The 20,184-nt window shown below is 43.2% G+C and overlaps 1 protein-coding gene across 1 annotated transcript in view; it reads right to left on the reverse strand.

Annotated features, from left to right (window-relative positions):
• LOC128718520 (uncharacterized) overlaps window positions 1–20,184 on the reverse strand; it is a 38,190-nt gene that overhangs the window by 15,349 nt on the left and 2,657 nt on the right. Inside the window, exon 2 of the mRNA XM_053812143.1 lies at window positions 1,100–2,881. Coding sequence (XP_053668118.1) covers window positions 1,100–2,881 — 1,782 coding nt within the window. The remainder of the gene's footprint in view (window positions 1–1,099; window positions 2,882–20,184) is intronic.

The raw sequence follows: 20,184 nt of genomic DNA on the forward strand, positions 1-20,184 counted from the left end.
AACAAAAAACGAAAACAGCGCGTATCCGCTAGTGTTGGGTAAAATCCTTTTTTGTCGGTTTAGAAATATTCCGGAAAACTGAGCTTTGGCGTGGAACACGTAGAACTCATAGACAACCGAGCAAACACACAAAACTAAAAACCATGCATTGTTTCGTTAAATGCATTGTCGCTTTGCGTGGAATATTGATGAAAAAATCCCGTATTGAATCCGGTCTGACTTGAGCGTAAACAAAACTCCCGTGTAAACACTGGAGTAGACAGCGTAATCGATACCGGAGTTATCTCCGAAGTAATCCAGAGTCAGCTCCGAAATAATCCAGAGATAAATCCGAAATCGACTCAACAGTGATCTGGAATCAAATCCGGATTCGACTTCAGATTCGAATCCAGAATCAATTCTTGTGTTATTCGGCGAAATATTTCGGAGTCAAATTGGTATACGGCTTCGGAGTAGTCTAGAAACGACTCTAGACGACGATGAACGAGTAATCCGGAGATGACTCCGGAAAAATCCGGAGATGACTCCGGAAAAATCCGAAAACGACTCCGGAAAAATCCGAAAACGACTCCTGAGTAATCCGGAGACGACTCCAGAAAAATTCTGAGTCAACTTCGACTCATTTTCAGAGTTGATTCCGATGTTTCGAGTACGGAGTACGAGTGGATTTATCCATCCACTCCGGATTTTCCATCACTAGTATCCACACCCACCAAGAGATTGATTTAGTTTCCAAGCTGTTTGTTCTTCTGTTTCCGGCAAGATAAAAACTGAAAAGCAAACCAAACCAAAAGCGTCCATAAAGAGCATTCGGCCAAAAAAGTGGTTGGTATGTGTGGAATGATGGAGGGAGGGAGGGAAGGGGGGCTTCATTTCCTCGCTGGTTGAAGCAGTACGCCGTTTCCGGCGAGTTTCAATAAGAATCAATCGTGGTTGCAGCGCTAGCACAGCTCGTTTAACGAGTTGCCATCGTGGTGAGTATTTTTCCTCCCGCGGCCACCCCTCACCCCCCACACACGCGTCCCAAACCCACGGAATAGAAAAGAAACTTTTGACATGATCCGGGGGGTCGTGGCGAGGAGAACTGTCGGAAACTTACCCAGCACGATCAGCTTTATTGGCCGTCCATTGAAGAAAAATCCGCGCGCATTCTCTGCCTCACACTGCCACACACCGTCGTCCTCCAGCATGACGTTCGAGATCGTAAGGGCACCGAACGATTCGCGCACAAACCGGATATCAGCGGTTCGTGACTTCTTGTCCATCGCGTGCACTATCTGTCCGTCCTTGAGCCATACGCCCGTTGTAATATCGGCGTCAACCTCACAGTTTAGCCGCACCGTTTCGTGCTGGTCCGCGTACACCACCACCACGTTGTCCTCCGCCCCCTGTTCGTCCGCCGGGTCGCGAATGATTGGTCTCAATGGTAGAGCTAATGGTTCCTCCGGTACGTTCCCGTTGCGCACTGATTCATCGCGTGGCCGTACCGCTCGGGGAACTTTTCCCATTAGTCGCCGACCGTCTGACGTGGCGACCGGTTCGACCGGGACAGATGACTCCTGTTCGACACTTGTCTCCAGCAGATCCGGTCCATTGAGAAAGATGATTTGTTCGTCAAAGTTTCGCCCACCGAAAACGGCACTGCTGGACCCGAGCGTTAGATCAGTGCCACCCGAGACGGCTGGCCCACTTCCATTTCGGTGGGTGTGCACCGGTGTAATGTAGACGCTGTCGTCGAGCAGTATGAAACTTGCCTCACCCGGTTGCAGCGGGGGTTGTTCTCTGCCGTAATGGTGGCTGTCAGTAGTCACCGAAGAATGTGACGCCGTAATTGGTCGTTCCTTTGCACTGGTAGCGAAGTGTGAAAGTGGAAGCGTCTTCCCAGGAGTTTCCGGCGGTGACAAACTTGGTCCAGCCGCCATTGTCTTGCCGGGTGCACTTTTCGATGCGTCAAGCGTGATGGAGCGTTCCGATGGATGTACTCCCTTGTGTGTGACGTCGGGATCTAATTTTGTGTCTATCACTGGAGGCTTTCGGCTAATTTGTTGATCTAAATTACTCGCTTTTAAACTATCGATCACAGCTGGGCTTGTTTCGGTGTGGAGGATTTGCGTGTTGTCTTCAGTATTATCACCGGAACGCCTACCGTAAGCCTGTGCATCTCCAGGAATGCCATCATTGCCGTTGTTTGATCCGGTAGTTGACATGGAAATGTCTGCCGCCGTTTCTAGATGAGATGGGGAGAAAATGTTGCTCTGTACATAGGGTTTTCCATCGATGTTGGAGAATAGTGAGGGTTCGTTATCGGTTTGTGCATGATTCGCACGGGACGACGTGTCGGGCTTACTATGGCTCGAGTGGTTCTTGGCTGTATTTGCCGATCTTTGGTAGCGTCGTTTTCTCGAAGGATCATTTACATCGTTCACGGGAAACTTGTGTACACTTGGCGTCGGAATATGCTGCACATTCGATGGGGTTTGAGCTGTTTTATCGACAGAAGTTACGATGCCCGGTTGGTGTTGGGGACTTTTGAAGTCTTCACGGCGCTCGTCGATGGTAGTGTGTAAAACGTTATCTAAATTGTTATACGCTACATTTATCTTACGTCTATTGTTTACTGCACTTGGTTTGGCTGTCACACGCGCTGGAGCGGGATGTGGCGATCTTTTTCGCTTAGCAGTTATTTTGGATGATATTGCATCCCGTACGGTGGAGGAACGATCGGTTTGAAAGTCGTCGAAGAAGAATTGATTATTATCTAAATTTCGGTGGAAAATATGTTCCGCAGATGCGCTGGCTTGGCGGAGTGGCTGAACGCCTTGCTTGTTGTTCTCGTTGCCGTACTTCGACGCATCGACAGTCCCTTTGTGTGCCAAACAACCTGCAAATAAAGTAGAGTAGAAAGGTGGAGATGATATTGAATTAATTCCAGGAGATTCGTTTATAATTGCAAAATTCAGTCTGTTTCACACTTGCAAGCTTTAAATCGTGGCCTGGAATCTCGTCCCATAAAAAAGCTCTAATAACATCACCCCGTGTGCCCTATCGCACCCTGCCAGTGCAACTCGAGAGTGAAGATGTTAAATCTTTAATGTCAGCTGAGTGGCACTTGTGAGTGGTGCCATCATGACGAGGCCGTCTTGAAAAACCATCGTCATTCGATAGCCGACTTCAAGCTTCATCACCTCGAAAACGATTAACCAATTCAAGCGGAAAGGGCAAAAAAAAAGTGATTTTTTCACCGATTCTCGCTTGTTCGTTCGTGTGCGCTCGATAGCACAGCGCAGCCCGGTGTCATCTCATCGTCACCTGCTTATTTATTATTTCAAGGGTATCCTTGAAGTTCGGCACGGGTGCCGCATGCAGACGTCAGATCAGTTTACACCTTGTTGGACCGAAATTGCCACCACCGATGTGTTAGCATCGAGACGCCGGTTGTATACAATTTCAACGTGTCATCGAGGTGAATGAGTCTGTTTTAGCGGAATCGCACAAAGCGAGAACAATTTTGTTTGTTACCAGTTACCATAATTGGAAGAGTTTGAAAAGTAATATTTAATCTCAATATTGTTTAGTAGTGCGATAAATTGTTATTGAGTTATTTACAAAAGTATAGTTTGTGGGGGGTGATAGTACGGCTAAGAGCCGTAATAAATTTTTATAATAAATAAATTTGTTTGTGGAGTGTATTTAAATTTTGATATATGATTTTCTTAAATTGGAATCAATCAGAAATCAATTTGGGCGCACCACGCCTCCTCAGTCCATGTGGACGATCTAAAAGCACCTTACGGGTTTGATCGTCCCGTATCATTCTCATGACGTGACCAGCCCACCGGAGCCTTGCGAGTGAAGTCCGCTGCACGACAGTGAGTTCGCCGTATAGCTCGTAGACCTTGTCACTGTAGTTAAACCAATGTTATTGTTGGTGCTGGCCTTTGACTCAAGATAGGTGAAATTTTAGACGACTTTGAAATTGCGCTCACCTATCTGTGCGCTACGCTTAGTATTTGTTTGTGTATGTTAGGATTAAGGCCACTGGTCGTGCCACCATCACTATGGTTTTTGCCTAGTTATTTTCCCCTTAATATATTATGATTTTTTTGGAAATTTTATAGAAAATCTGAGGAATTTCTCTTTCTACTTTTATTCTTCACCTTTTTAGCGGCTATTACTTAGACTGTGTATTGTTAAGTGCGTTTTAATTGGCTTACAGAAATAAACCAAAATATTGCATCTAGTCTTTATGGGCACCTACTTAAACATATTTCACAAGGAAGTGGATTAAAGTTTTACTCCACATCACGGGGGTAATGTGCAGTGAGTTACTTTTATAATTTTCCGGAGCATAAAATTTCAGCACTGCGGATCTGGTGTTTGTGCGATGATGCTATCTCGAAGAATTGCATTCGCCTTGTCTAAAGCACGCAATATGGCGCCAGCAAGAATAACGGGACAGCCACGTACTACGGCACGGCGCAACATCTTTCAATCAGAGTAATAAAGAAATATTTCTAGGCATCTTCACTTTATCGACGTTTACATCCGCCGTAAACGTGTTTGCAATTTTCGTACAAGTGTATACATGTATAGTTGTGTTTTTTTTTGTTTCTCGTTTACTCTTGTTCCTTCCTGTTTCCGTTGATGAAATTTTGTGCGACGCCGTGTGCACGGTAAGCATGATCCATAAAACGTTCATTGGCATTCGCTATATCTTCCTTACGCGCTAGCTAGAAATCACAATCTGACGTACGGTGGGTCCCCCTCCCCACCGGCAAAATAGCCCGCAAACAATGCACAATAACATAAGAAAGCCACGGAAATCGTTGACAGGAACAATAAGCAGTCCATTCGGCGTAAGTGTACGCAATAATGAAACGCGACACCGCAACGCGCCATGACACCGACGGTACTGACATCCACTTCCCAAGCATTTCGTGAAGGTATTGGAACCGTGACCGATGTACCAAGAGCGTGATGGGCCCAGCAGCAACAAAAAAGTCACTCACTAAAACCGATGACTCAGTTGACTTTTATCACGGCATGATGGCCCCTCATGGCCCTCGCGCCTTGGTTTGTTGTCGTGAAAATTCTACCACCCCTCCCTCCATCCCAAACGCTGTCCGCAGCCGTTCTATTCTCGCCTGGGACGCATTTTCATTTTACGACCACACAGGCACCCAGACTTTGGGCAACATCTTCATGGTACGCGCGCGCGTCACATGCAGCGGTGCGTTGTTGACGTTAAATCTTTCCCATGGTCCCGTGTAGCCGTGTCCCTGTTTGCTATCCTTACGCTGCCGTTGATTATTTTTATAGATTTGATGATCTAATTTTATGAGACGTTCAGTTTGCACGACTTTTTTGTTTGTGAGTGTGTTATCGGTCGGCCTCGCCTTATTTGCTGAGGCTTGTCATGTATTGTTTTTAGGTTTTGCCCTTTTTCTGCCCCTTCCGGCAAACTTATGGGTGTAAATGTGTGCGTGTGTGTGATCGTTCATTTGATGTAGGCCAGGAGAAACATATCCGAATGGTGACTCGTTGGGATTTTGACCACGTTCTAGAATCGTAGAGAACGGAAGAGACGTAGAGAAAGAGAGAAAAAAGAACCCACCAGCTGGCCGCATCCGTTCAAAAGTTTCGCGAGAATCATTTGTGCGAAGTTGTCTTGTTTGTGTGTGTGTTTGTTTTGTTTTTTGTTTGGCTCTGTTCTCACTTTTACGACCAAGCGCGCCCCAAAAGTTGGTCCGAGGGATCGCTAACTTTAGCGAAATGGTTCGGTTTCGCTCACCAGCGTTCGTACCTTGGATGGCCGTAGAGTGGGTCCCGTTTCGGCGGTGTTTTTGGTATTAGGGAAAATCTTCTACTTCCAGCGTCAGAGATTTTTACGATGGAACGTTTTCCATTCCCCGGCACGATGGTGCTTTTGTTTCGATTTTGGCCGTTTGGATGAGCCCTGCACAACGGTGCTTAGCAGCCTGCTTGAAGCTACCGTGGAATGTTTACTGGAGCGAGGGGGCTTTTTCCAGCTCGGCCAGGTTCATTGGTCTGCTGGGGCGGCATTTCCCTCCTCCACCCTCCCTCCTTTCGGCTCTAATCCCTTAATGCTCATACGATCTTTCACCACTAGGGCTGTCAAACGGCTGCTGTAGGCTTTTGCTGCTTTCTTTTGTTTGAGTGGGGATCACTTGGGTACTTCTAATAGCTTAACCGGGGTTTGGGTGAAAAAACCCCTTCATGGTTTCGATCGTGATACCGGTCCAAATACCGGTTCAACCGAACGGAGCTGTCTCGGGATGGATATCTCCGATGGGGGTGGGTAGCGTGTAAAAAATAGGTATTTTATGCGAAACCAGCTAGCACTAGTTAACGTTTACCCACTTCACTGTGCTGGTGTCGAGCACTGTCATGGTGTTTGCTTTTTTTTTTTTGTTCCGCTTCGCCATTTTCCGGGAAGCACAAGTGCATTGATTCGAAAAGTTATCGTGTTAAGAATGGAGACACGACAACAACAACAAAAAAGGGTGCAACAAAATGGTGCCAAATAAACATGCTCGATAAAAGTTCAAAGTATATGGCCTGGCTGATTGAGCTGGAAGCGTAATTTTAGTGTTCGAATTTGTTTTGTTTCTTCCGTTAAGTTGTATCATTTTCTTTAAGCGCAAGCACATTCTGCCTTTATTTTTTTTCGCGCTACTCGAAAGCAGTACAATCAGTGCAATGTGTTAGCTTTGTCGAAGTAAAAAAGCAAACAAAAGCAACACACCAACGGCAAGAAATAGTATCTATCCACAAAACTTTTGAGCAACTCGGGATGCTTCGGAATGAACGAAAATGGATAACGTCGAATGTGTTGTGTGGCACTAGGCTTGAGCTGCTACGAACGTGCTTGCGCATGTAAAATCACGAATTTTCTGGCTGATTTGATTTATTTTAGCACACTTTTGCGAGAAAAAATCGTTTGCCATAAATATGAATATATGTGTGTTGGGTTTTTTTTTTTGCTGCAAGACATGCAAGAACGCTTTACACGGATGTTTGCAAGTGCGTGTGTTGTTTGACGTTGCCAAGTAGCAATATTAAATGTGCTTTGGTTCGATAGATTTTTGGCAATTTATTTTTCTTCTGCTGAGTAGTTGATGCAGGAGAAGACAAGGTTGACAGCCTTTAGTTTGTTTTATCGTATATGAGAGAGCTCCACAAATTAGCTGTTCTAGTGCAAAGAAATCTTTAAAAGGGCTCTTATGAACTGTTAAGAAAATGGGACTCTTTGGAGGTTTATTACGCCCGATTCTTATCAAACAAACGTTCAGCGGGCTATTAAACGCTCCACGTCGCTCCTCGAACAAACAAAGGCAAACGAAAAAACACAACCATGTTCTGAGCGTCATTAATCTTCGCTACATGCTTGTGTACTAACGGACCATATCGTTTGCTTGGTTGGTCGGAAAAAAGAAAAGCCCCAGAAACAATCCTCTATATGAACGTTGGTGTTTTCTTCCGAGTGGTGATGAAGAAATGCTGCTTTATGGCATTGGGTAGAAATGGTTCCTTCTGTGTGTCATGCACTTGGATAGCTTTTTTTTCGTCCATGTTACACTAATCAGCAATACGTAATGGTGCTCTCGTAGGAAGAAAATTATACGTGTTTATAAATCTCCCCTCGCCTGTGCTAACGATTGGGACGGGATTGGTTTGTGGGATACAATCCATCAAATGGAACACTCGCAAGTAACCAAGAACAGGCGGGACCAGTACATGATTCGTTTTGTATGATGTGTCATGGCTTGTCCTGTATAACAACACTACTCTAGCAATCGTATCTGTATGAAACAGCCGTAATTGATTTTAATGTAAGCGTAAGTAGATGAGATAATATAACCACCTTCGGAAGAATAAAGTGATGTAACGTGTTTAGTTCAGTATAAAATCTTATTCTTCGTTAAACACAAAAGACATCTGCTAAAAGAAAATACAATTCCACAAAACAACCAAAGTCAAGGGTAAACTTGTACCAAGAAGGAATGAAAATTAATGGTTTCTTCCACATTGAGCCACATTTCGTTCGAGTCAGTTAGCCGTTATCGGTCGGGTGCTTTTTTGCCGTTCAAAGTTTTTTTTTGGGCCAATAAAGTCTCCTGCGTCCCCCTGTACACCTTCCTCAGCCAGCGGCATGTACCGGTTGACCCATTGGCCAACATGATTTTTTTTCTTTGGTTTTTATTTTTATGACCATCATCGTCACTAGCTTCCGTTACGTAGCATTCTCGCCAAGGCACAGCGCCTCGCCTTTGCGCCGAATGATGATGGCACGGGCAAACGTTTGCTTTAGTAGCCATAAAACTAGGTTCATGGTTTTCTAGAGATGCAGGGTTGAAGCCCACGGACTAACTGGATGCCAGGAGTCATAGTCTGTAAACGGCATGTTTATACGTGACTTGACACCAAAATCGTAAGAAAGAAGACGCTTCCGATGGTAGACAGTTTTTCGAGAAGGAGTTACCAATTTCGGGGAGTGTGTGTGTGTGAGTGTGTTTTATTTCTTCCTCATAATGCGTTTCGGAAGTCAAAAAATGTCCCAGATTTTTATTTAAGCAGCAATCGGGGACTTTCGCTTGAGCACTACCAGGCGCCTCCATTGCGTGTTAGTATGAAGCACTGGGCGTCTCCACCAGTGGGAGGCTGCACCGTTTGTAATAAAATGTTTGATACAATCCAATATTATACATTCTTAAAGGAAAATGTATTGAAATATGTGCGATGTATCTGTTTCAGTTTGAAGAAATAGCCTTATTCTAAAACATTATTCATCTGTTATGTTATGCGTAGAGTTTGTTGAGTTTGCACAGAGTGCAGGAAATTAATATTTTTCGTTTCAACGTTGTAAAACATTGAACAACAAATCGAAGGAAGTCATTTATTGGAATTGCTGAAAGAAAAGTTCCAAACACTGAAGCACCGAACTCATCCAACCATTTAAAGTCTAAGAGATATGAAGTGAAACGAAGTGGAAAGCTCTACGTAAAAAAATCCTAACCGTTCTCAAGCCAAATAATCTCATCTTCCATCCAACCATCTCGAAGGAATGCTATCTACAGCGACCTACAAACGTGCCTGTCGAACGAGAAGAAGGTGATAATGAAATTTTATTCTGCTCACTTTTCCAATTATCGGAAGGGAAACGCGATCGAAGTACGTTCGGATTGCTTTTCCGAAAAAAAAAACAAACGAGATGCCTTTGCTTTGAGAAGCTTTCCAGTGGTCAAATGACAGACGCAATACTATCTAGCCGAATGTGCCGCTGTCGATAAAGCAGCACAAAGCGCACCAATTCGGATGGTAGAAGAACCATCCGTTTGTACCGAAGCGGAAACCTTGTCATAACCGGACACGGAACGTGGCCGGAATCCGGTGACACACTTTAGCAGCGCTACACATCAAATTCAGTTGGGTTTAGTCGCTGATATAAAGGTTGCCAGTTTTCGCATATCCGGTGGCGGTGGAAGGCGCTAGATACGAATGACCAACCGCTTCGGCTTGCTTGACGCAACCGTGACATGATGGATAATAAGCGCCAAAGTGAGAGTGTCAGCTAGCCGGTAATGTTGGGTGAGTGCGATTGATCATACTTCTGCCGACGAAAGAAATCCCACCGAGCAAGATTCTCGGTTAGTTTGCAGAGTGTGCAGAGTACGGGGAATGAGGCCAAGAATGGAATGGAACCGAATCCGTAAGAGTGTAAGGTTTTCCGCACCGTTGGATACGTGACGAATGGGAGAAAGTACAGAACGATTCGATATGGTTTGGAGGCAGCAACAAAATAAGCAGTGGTCGTAGTGATTTAGTTCTTTGTTTTGCACTGTTTTGTACTCTTGAGCTCTTTAAAACAAGACAAACAATCACAATTTATGTCCTTTGCTAATTCCTTATTTGTTTTGATGAAAAAAGATGAATTTTTTATTTGATTTGTGTTATTATAGTCCAGCTACCTAAATGTGGAAAGATCAGTTGAACTTGATGAGTTAAGTTGAGAGTTGATGCAAGTTCTGAGGCATTCACTCCAAGGCACTATATTTCGAAGGGCGAAGTTCTTACGGTCTGGATATTAATAAGAAATCATTAAATAGTTTGTCTACTAAATGTCTTCATTTCATAATATCTACTTTGAGCTCATAACATGTGTTTTCATTGATCTTGTAGTCTCCCATTATAGTTTTTGAGGTAAAAAAGATGTTCAAAATATTTAGGTAACTGTTCAGACTCAAGAAAATAAAAATAATGCTTTTTTTCATTTAATACATCCGCATATCGAATAATTATTACGACGTAAAATTTTATTATAAAAGGTTGTTTAATTTTATTCGAAAAGTTTTACCTTTGCGTAGAATTTTATTTTTAACGAGATTGATTAATAATGCTAGTTCTATGTATTTCGGAAAATTGATATTTATTTGATTATATCAATTGAACTGCAGTAACATCAATTAGTTGATGAAAACTCCACGAAATGTATTTTTGGACAGCGGTATCTGTTTACTTCATTAGAGACAGTTTTATCGCTTGATGAAAGCAAGTGAATTGCCGGAAGCTGATGAATAGCCGCACCATGTAATCCACCACAGAAATACGCACTTGTGGAAAATTGCCATTGGCAAACGTTTGATTTCGATCGTCATTGGTCGAAACATGGAAAAGGTTTGATACGGGACGCTACATAATGCTTTACAAGCTGTCTACAGTAGTGCTTCGAATTGCATTCGAATTTGGCGAATAAAAATAGACCGAACCGGAACAATGCAATTTCCAGCAGGGGCCTTTTGAAACCCAACATTTTTTTTTGCTTCCCCGAAATACTCACCCACACTTTCCACATCCATCACAGTGGTGGAGAATGTCTAGCCCTTCAATCAAATGCTCAGATTCCATTCCACAAACGAACAGTGTTGCCATCAGCAAACGGTTGAAATCTATCAGCTATTAGTTGTGTGTAGGTGTTTTTTTTTGCATTATTTTCCATGCCAAAGGCGCAGTTAGTGTTGGCATTTGATCATTTGATGCCCATCCCTACCGCCTTTCTCGTCGTTTCTCGTTAGCTACATTCCATGACACAAGCCACCACGGTATCTGCACCAGTTCAAAAGAAGTGACGGAAAAGGCATATAAAATCAGAAACACTCGCACATGTGGCTACAGTCATGTAAATTGCTTGTACTTTGCAGCGCGAAACATGAATTCCCGTGGATCGTTTTATACCCGTTGATGCTCGCGTAGATGGTTTTTTTTCTCTCCTCGAGCAACGCTCTAGCTTTCTATGTTGCGCTGTGCTATTTTTACTACTGTTTCCAGCTGCCTTCCTGTTTTGTGGCAACCGAGCAAAAGTGTAGTACAGTTTTTTTTTGTTATTATTCTCAAAACCCATGATGTTAATGGTGCGATAGTTAGCTTGTTGTAGGGCGCACAAAAAGTGTGGCGCACAAAAAAGTGCAATCATTTTATGATGTCCATCGGTCAGACTGGAAAACCATGACGACGAGTGGTCGAGACCAAAGGTCCAAAGCGTCCTGATGCACATGCAATACAGCGCGATAAAGTGCACAATGCTGGAAGGAGACGGCAATGCCGCGTGCAAATACAAAGGTTCAGCGTAGCGCGAAACGTGGATTGAGATATGAATAGGAGGCGCAACAAAAAAAATGGAAGATCCCCCCTTTGAACTAAAGTAAAAATTAAATGTGAGCATAATATCATCACTCTGTGCTGTGCTTGCTGTTACCGTTCTCGTCATTGTATGATGTATGTGGTGGCGTTAAAATCCTTTCATATGAACAGTTGCCGGGAAGTTGTACAGTAACGTGTGGGTTGGATGTATTCATCGTAAAATTACGGTCCACCAAATATAAATATAGCAAGCGGTGTTTTCAACACGTGCGTCAGATTATTATGTGGCTGTTGAAATATAATGTGGTATTAAATGTCATGTTAAGAATTATTTACTCTCTTGTGATGTTGTATCAAAATTGCATGTTATTTTTTTGTTTTATTTTCAATTTAATTAAAATCATTTCATTTCCATTGATCCTTTGAACCCAACGTAATAGTTTTATACAGTGCGTAATAAAACTTTCGAATTACTAGAATTACTATTACTTTTGGATAAAACATGTTATTCTAAATACAATATTTTCACATGTTTGGATATTTTTACATTATTTGTTAATTTTTCGTAAAAACTTTGGTATATAATAATAAAATTTTTGATTCGTTTTGCCCATTGGCCTGTTCAAAAGAAGTGATTCTGCTAAGTAAGTAACGTTTTGAAATATCTTTATTCATCAGAGATATAGCACACACAGTATGTGTTGGAATATTGTTAACGAAGATCAAAATTTACAAGTTGATTATTGCATCTACCTCAAATACTTTTTTATATATTAATAGCATTTTTTACGGTGTATTTTTAGTTTTAGTATTATGTTTGTTTTTCGACTAATTTCAGAACTCCAAGTTTTGAACTATTTGTTTACAATTGTGTATTACATAAAAATAGTTACCATATATTTATGATACGTACTGTAAAACAAAAATATTTGTTAAAATAAATACTTTACAGTACAAGTAAGCTGAAAAAACGGCAATTTAAACTTGTGTTGAAAAGATGGAAGCTTTTTTACTCGCATTTCATGGTCTTTATTGCAATTGTTGGTAAAAGTATCCTTAAACAATTCTATTAAATCGTTGCACAACGCCCCGATATGGTAAAATACACACAAGCGGGAGTAAAGTAACCTAGTGCCCAAGCCATCTGATACTATCGCAAATGTTTGTAGGTGCATATCAATTACGTCACGAGCGTGTTCTAGCCCGTTTGCTGGGCCCAAGCATCGTCAGTTGGGAAGAAACTTTATGAAAATGATAGTCTGATCTTTGAACCCACTAAGCCGGTTGGCAAAAGCCGACAAACGGACGGTGCACCCCAGTTATGAGATATGTTAATTAACACGTTCATCACAAAAAAACGATATCCGTGCCCGTCCGTCCGGGTGAGCTGTGTGAGTGGCAACGGGCACCCAGGCCCAGATAGTGAAACTATAATTGCAGACCTGCCAAACTCTGTGACCGGTGGAACGGCCATACCGGCAGCACGATTCGCATAACCTCGTAGAACCGGAGCGCCGCCGCCACAATGTCGGGTAATAAACGTACAATCTAATGTGACTGTTATCAGCTTTACTCAAAAAATATATTTTATGAATATTGTTATTAGCTTACGAGGTGGGTTGCGCTAGTGTGGGATGGGAGTTTGCGTGGTACACAAACAGGCCTCCCATACATAAAGCTACCGTTGCCAAGGCTGACGCGATGGTCACGAAGCTTATCCTTTTTTGCAGCCCTTCCTTGTGTGGCGTACAGGCTGTCCCGGGAGTGTGTACGTTTGGGTTACGGCGACCGGTTCGGTTTGGTCCGGACAAGTGTGAGCTTGATAAACTGAAACCTCGCTCGTAGCGTCGAGTCTTGGTGAAAAGTTCTTTGGCGCGTTTGTCCCGGGTACGGCCGGCACAGCAACATCGTTTGAGCCTGCTGCCCGGGCGAATCTCGCTCGGGGACGATTTGTTAACCAGCTAAGCGATGGATTCTTTTTCCCATGCACTTTGCATCGTTGCATCGTCACCATAAGCGGGCTAGCGTGTGTGTATGTGTGAAAAAGAAAAAGAAACATGTCGTTCGCTTACATATTTTCGTTCTGTAGCTTCTGCCACATTTGCTGCTAGTGCCTGGTGCCGGAACACTAGAGCGGCCCCTGGTGCCAACTTTGTTTAGTGCTGATTACATCGCTTAAAGGTGCTACTGGATGAAAGTGTGTAAAAAAATGTCTGTATCCTTTCTGCCATTAGTGGTACACAATGTAGGCAAACGATTTTTGATGGTGACCTAGTAAGTGATTCATCGTGTGGAATTAGACGAGCAATAATAAGTGGGAATTTGTAAGAAGATATTGAGGTCCATGACACAGAAATGAGTTTACCAAAGCTTTCCAAACCATGTTTTGATCGAAATAAAAGAAGAGCCAACATAAAAGCTACTGTGCAACAAGAGTCTAGTCGAAAAGAAGCCGTTATAATTCGGAGTTTCTTCAAAGTGTACTTCAAAGCCACTGATCGGGCAAAGACTTTGCAATACTTTCATAGCCAGTGTTTCAATATAAAGTGCCAGTGTTTTGAGTTTTTTTCATTCTTTTCTTACACTTTTATACGTTATCTTCCTGTGCGAGTAATCGATAAATTTGCTTTTTGGTTTGGAAGCTGCATAAATAAAACGAACAAAGTTATAAGGTTTGATATCTTCGTAGTATTTCCAACATTCAGCATCAGGGAGATAAAGGTTAACGTTTTTTTTAATAAATCATGAGAATGATGCTACTCTTTGCTGGCAGTGGAATAAAATCGTAGGCCCAAGCACGTATACGTGGCGAGTTTTTTCATAATGAATCAAAATAATTACGTTGAATTCATAAAAAGCTAACCAAATGTTAGGCTCAAAGCTCAAGTACATGGATTTCATGAATCGGCTCAAGCGGATCGTAATCGGATAAATAACACCAAATCCTCACACATTATGGTGCGCGTGCTCTCAAAGGTTGTGGCATCAAATAATGTCAGCCGAATGTAGACCGCGATGGCCAACACGAGCCACGTCCTCCTCGGATTTTGTGATGCAATCAGACTCCGTTTTAATCGCCTGATTTATGCACATGTCTGTGGCCCGCTTCCGATATTACGAGGGGTCGCTTATCGATGGTATTAGCCTTTGGGGTTAAGCGAGTCGTATCATATCAGCAGCGACAAGCAGTGATAGCAATTTTGTCGTCCACTCTTCTGAATCTGTCGACAAAATGAGAGTTACGGGAGTTAAATCAGGTTGCCAGCAGCACATTTGACAGGCTCCGTTTGTGTCGAGTGGAATCCTTGACTGGTCCGTCAGGTACGGACCGGTGTAGAATATTTCCCCACGGCAAAACTAATCAGTCTAAATCAAAACACATAAGCATATCTAGCATTGAACGTTTTCCAGTTTCAGCGTATCAAAGTGGAGAATGGGATCTGAATGGTATGAAATGGAATGTTGTTTGGAGTGAGAACAGCAGAATCACATTGCCAGAGGCATTGCTGCTTGGCAGAAATGAATGAGTTTGCATATAGCCTACAGCAGGTGGCAACCCTAAGCTGGGGCACAGACACTTTACTACCGTACCGTGAAGCACATCCAAGAGCTTAGCCCGTTGCGAGGGAGCATAAGTTTATCGATACTTGCAAATCTATTAGAATCGGAAACAATCTCGGGGAATTCCGATCTTTAAATTGGTAGCTCCAGTGCCGGGCGATGCTCACGGTGACTGGTGACGATGGTGGATAATACTGATAGCGTTGTAGATATGGGATGTGGAGGAAGTGTAATGCACATGTCCCATTGATCGGGTGCTACGTTCATTCAGGGAACCAGACGACCAGGTTGAATAGCTGCATGCAGTTGCATGTTTGTAGCTGCAGTATCTGTCCCGTGTGTATGGCTGTGAATGTTCATACGTATGACAATATTTTCGCTTCGTTAGAGAAACCAAATACCATTTGGTTGGGCATTGATATGTTGAAATGAAAAGCGTAGATGTAGCGAGGTGTAACGCATCAGACTGACGGCGTATGAAGTCTTTGCAGATTCCATTCGATGCTCTTCAGTGCAGTGGAACAGTTTTCATGCATTAATTTGAGCTTGAAGGTAGGAGAGTTGATCTTGCTAGATTGGGCAAATAATAAGAACTTGTTTAGTACTTCATGGTACTAATGCATTGTACCTTCGTGATATGAAATCCTGGGCGTATTGGTACAGGAATTCAAAAATCTCCAGGATATTTCAGTAATTTCTGGTGAAGCTAATATAAGAAGCCAAAGCTATAACAGAAGCAGGAACTCAGTTTAGTGAGAAAATGTCTACGCTGTTTAAATATAATTTACTAGATATCACATAGTATGCCAAAAAAACAGCCCTGTAAATTTATCAAGTTTATGATGCTGCAAGTACGCTACTACATTTCCATGCGCCCGTTTCTTCCCTTTCCAAAAACAGATTCTCGATTTTTGGCCAGGCCCGTGCGCCGTCAATCAAACACGGGCAGGGCCAAAACCCAAACCATCGCCTGAAATCAATCAATTTTAATTAAAACATTGTTTCCTTACTGTCGCTGCCGATGTTTACCGTGTCTATCAAGTTACAGCCCGGTCCGGGTCTTTGACGGCCGGGTGAAGTAGATCCGTAGATATCTTCGCTACCCCTTTTCTTCGAAGCTCGTCTGCTAGTCCTTAGTTCGAGGACTGATTTCCTAAGAGATGGGCCAGAAGTTCGGCACTTTACGTCCCAGTTTCTTTCTGGCCGCAAAGCTAACCGCAAACACAATTTGCCCCCGTTTGATGACTCTTGAAGATGCCATAATCCTTCGACACTAACATGCTTTTATTAATTTCGGTAAGACGTTAGACGTCTTTGAAAACGGAACCATCGGTAGGTGGGTAGGGGATGATGAAAGGGGGAGTTTGTTTTCCATTTCTTTTCATCATGTTCCTCTGGAAGGTGCTTGCTGACCTTTTTTCCCTTCGGACGCCTCAATTCTCCGTACTCTGTGAAATGTTCGATAGCAACTCGGGGGAAAGTTTTGGGCAAGTAAACCGCGAAGGTGTATATTGGAACAGCGTCCAATCTACAGGTTCTTGATTGATTTTAAGCAGAAAAATGGCCAAGTTGGCCCTTTATATGAATCTGTGAGGAGCAGTGTTTCGCAAAAAAATAAAAAAAACGGGATGCCAGAGCGCGATCGATTGCTTTAATTTTGTTTTGCAAGTAACAATGGTACGAGCATCCTTTTGATGGAATTTTGCTCCGCCCAGGCACGACGATGAGGATTGGAAAGGATTTATGTACGTAGCTTAAAGCTACTGCGAAACGAGACAAAAAAAAAACAATCGGGTGCTCGACTCGTCGGATTCTTCACCCGTATTGGCAGTGCGAACGTAAGCGTATACACCACCGCGTACGACCAAAAACCTTCTAATGATGCCATAAATCAAGGCTACCACCGACTGCGGTAGGTTTTGAAATGTAGATAACTTCAAGCATGTCTTTCTGGTGGAGGTTTTTTTCCGTATATCTCCCCGCCATACTTTTTCGCTATTTCCATCTTTTTATATTGCTGGTTCAATTTTGGTCCCGTCAATGGTATCCAGCCGAAAGTTGCGAGCTCGTACCCGTACATCCAACCTCCAGTTCAGTTTGTGAGATTTGCTGCAAGCTTTTGTTTTTCTCGCTTTATTTTTTTGTTTCGTCCTCTCGGTGCAACTTCTTGGGACAAAGTGTCAAAAACGGTTTAACTAAAGAAGCTTAGCGTGAGATCAGAAAGGAAAATTGAGGATCTCGTTTGTGAATTGAGGTCAGAATTTGCATGTCGGCTATGTGTTGGAGGTAATTTGTTGGATTTATTTTCAGACGATTACGGAGCGGATGATATGAAGCGGTTGGAAGGAAAGGAAGTAGACGCGAGGCTGAGCAGTAGAAAACATTTTCATTCGTTAGATTTGTGTTGGAATCGATAGTAAGTAATGCTAGATACTTTGTATTATTATTCCTACGCATCAAGAGCACTTATATGAAATAATACACCATTATGTGGGTCTCATCTTCCGAAACCATGAAGTTCCAGTGTATCTACTCAAAGGATTCATCGCACGGTAGTATTAAATTGTTTTTTTTTTTAAAGGGAAACTGTTACTTAAACACCGTTTTGTACGAAACCACCCATGAAAACATTATGGTGCGTTTGCACTGATTTATCGCTGTTGTTATACAACCGCAGTCAATACAAACCAGTACAGGCCGTGCAGAGCGCATTCCTGCGAAGATAATGGTTTTCCTTCGCTTGTTTTCTTTCTGTCACTGCTATGTACTTTCTTGCGTTTTGTAGCCAACCGACAAACCACGCTTGTGTTCGATGATGAAACATGAAACTGGCACCGTGACATGCCAGTGGATGGCTTTGCTTGTAACATATTACACCGGGCACCATTGTTATCGTACTGTTTGCCACACAGTTTGGTTCGCACCGTGTGGAAGACAGCTTGTTTGACAACAATGAGTAAAATATGTGTCACTAAATTGAACCGACTCAGTCGGTGGTACCCGTTTTCTGCTGATGAAGCGGTGTACGAGTGGTGTGGGTTGGCGGGAACATTCGTTTGGAGGAGATTGATTTTGAGAATGTGGCCACTACAGGGATGCCGTTGTGTTTCAAATTGCACAGTAGCAGTCGTTGTCGCACACGCTGAACAATAGCGTGAAACATAATAATTATTATAACTCACAGTTCGCATATGCCTTAGGAGTAAGGTTTGTAAATGATTTAAGTTCAGTGTTCAGTGCACCATCCACAACTACCTTTCAACCCAACAGTCATTCGAAAATAAACCATACTGTAGCAGTTAACAACTGCTAGGAGAGTGATCCGTTTTGGGTGCGCTGTACGAAAACCGACCACGAATTCCAATTTCATGCCGTCGGTCGGTCACGTGCCTGGTTGTTTGGGCATCGGGATAAGCATAAATCAGTGCATCATTACGGGAGAGTGATTCCTTTGCTCGGGGGGGTGGGTGGATTAAGATTGAATTATTTTCCCATTGCTTCCGGGGATCCGGACATTGGTGCTTGGTTCGGGGGAGAGTTTAATTCGACATCCCGAAAACCCTCACCACCAGCCCAGACCACGACAGATAGGAGCAATGTAGTGGAAATAAAAAAGCGTTTGTTAGATGCGATAAATAAAATAACCCATCCGAAGGTCTCCAGGGAGCGCAACAATTCGTTTCTTTCCACGCGATCAAACGTTGGGGAATTGCGTTTGGTTGGTAGAAATCACCCATGATTTCGGTACTCAATACGGACACATCACAATCTACACTAAGTACGGACACGTGCCAACATTTGCTTGACGAGGTGAAAAGAAATTAATCGTACCACTGGCAGTGTATGGGTTCGCTTTTGAAGAACCGGTACGAAACCGGTTAGATGCGTTACGTTACTACTTTGTCTTACAACGCATCATTGGAGTGAGTTGGTTTTGGGAGAAGGAGAAAGATTAATCGTTACACAGCCCAACACGTACAAAATTCCATTACGAAACTTCCCTTACGTTCCCTGCAGAAGACTCGAAGACTGCACTTCGTTGTAAACAGGATGGGAACAAATGAAAAAAAAAAATGCTGCAAGGTGAACCAGAAATGATGAATGGAGCAAACGATTGGTCCGTAGTTTACGCGGTTGAGTGTGTCAACGGCGGTATCAGCATGCAAGTATCAGGACTCTATGCAGATCTGTTCAACAACACCTTAACATGAGTGTACGTGAAGGTGATGGCAAAAAGGATAAGATAAAGAAATAAAACTCTTCTGCAAAACACACAACCGACCGACCGGCAACGATCGCATCGTTCCATCGGTGTGATGCACATAGAGGGCCACAAGCAAAAAAAGACAGATGCAGTTTCTTCAGGATGCTTATCGTACTTCTCGTACAACACGGGCGCTTACTATTTGCGCTTGGGTTTGATTTATGGAAATTGGATTACACTCATATTTCACAGGCAGCAGCACTTGGCGAACTCATCGTCATCACACCGGTTGTGATACGTTGCGGATAATTTTGCACCACTATCAAACCAGAAGATAATTTATCCGTAATGAAATAAATACTTTCAACACAAATGTGTTGGAAGGGTTAAACATTTTTTCGTTGTTGTCGCTTGTTTTTTCGTTTTTGCCACGGAGAACCGTTTGCTGGTGGAGCGTTGTATCTTCATCGGGTCGTGATACACTGTTCCATCGCTAAGCCGCTTGTGCTACGCGTGTAATCGTCTTCTGAATTTCGGTTGAAATGCGTTTTACGGTGGTTTAGGGACCCGTCCTTCCCCAAACCTCATTTCCGGCAGCGTTGTGCTAGCCGCTCGCTGCAACATTCCACTGCTAAGTTCTCCCGGGAGTTGGTCCGCAAATCCGCGGACGTCCGGATTCCGAGAGCGGATAGACGGTGCGAGACAAGCGAGTAATGAAAATGAGACCACCCCATCTACACTGGGCTAGCGAAGCCGCCTCT

The sequence above is a fragment of the Anopheles marshallii genome, chromosome 2, assembly GCF_943734725.1.
Source record: "Anopheles marshallii chromosome 2, idAnoMarsDA_429_01, whole genome shotgun sequence".
Classification (NCBI taxonomy): domain Eukaryota; kingdom Metazoa; phylum Arthropoda; class Insecta; order Diptera; family Culicidae; genus Anopheles; species Anopheles marshallii.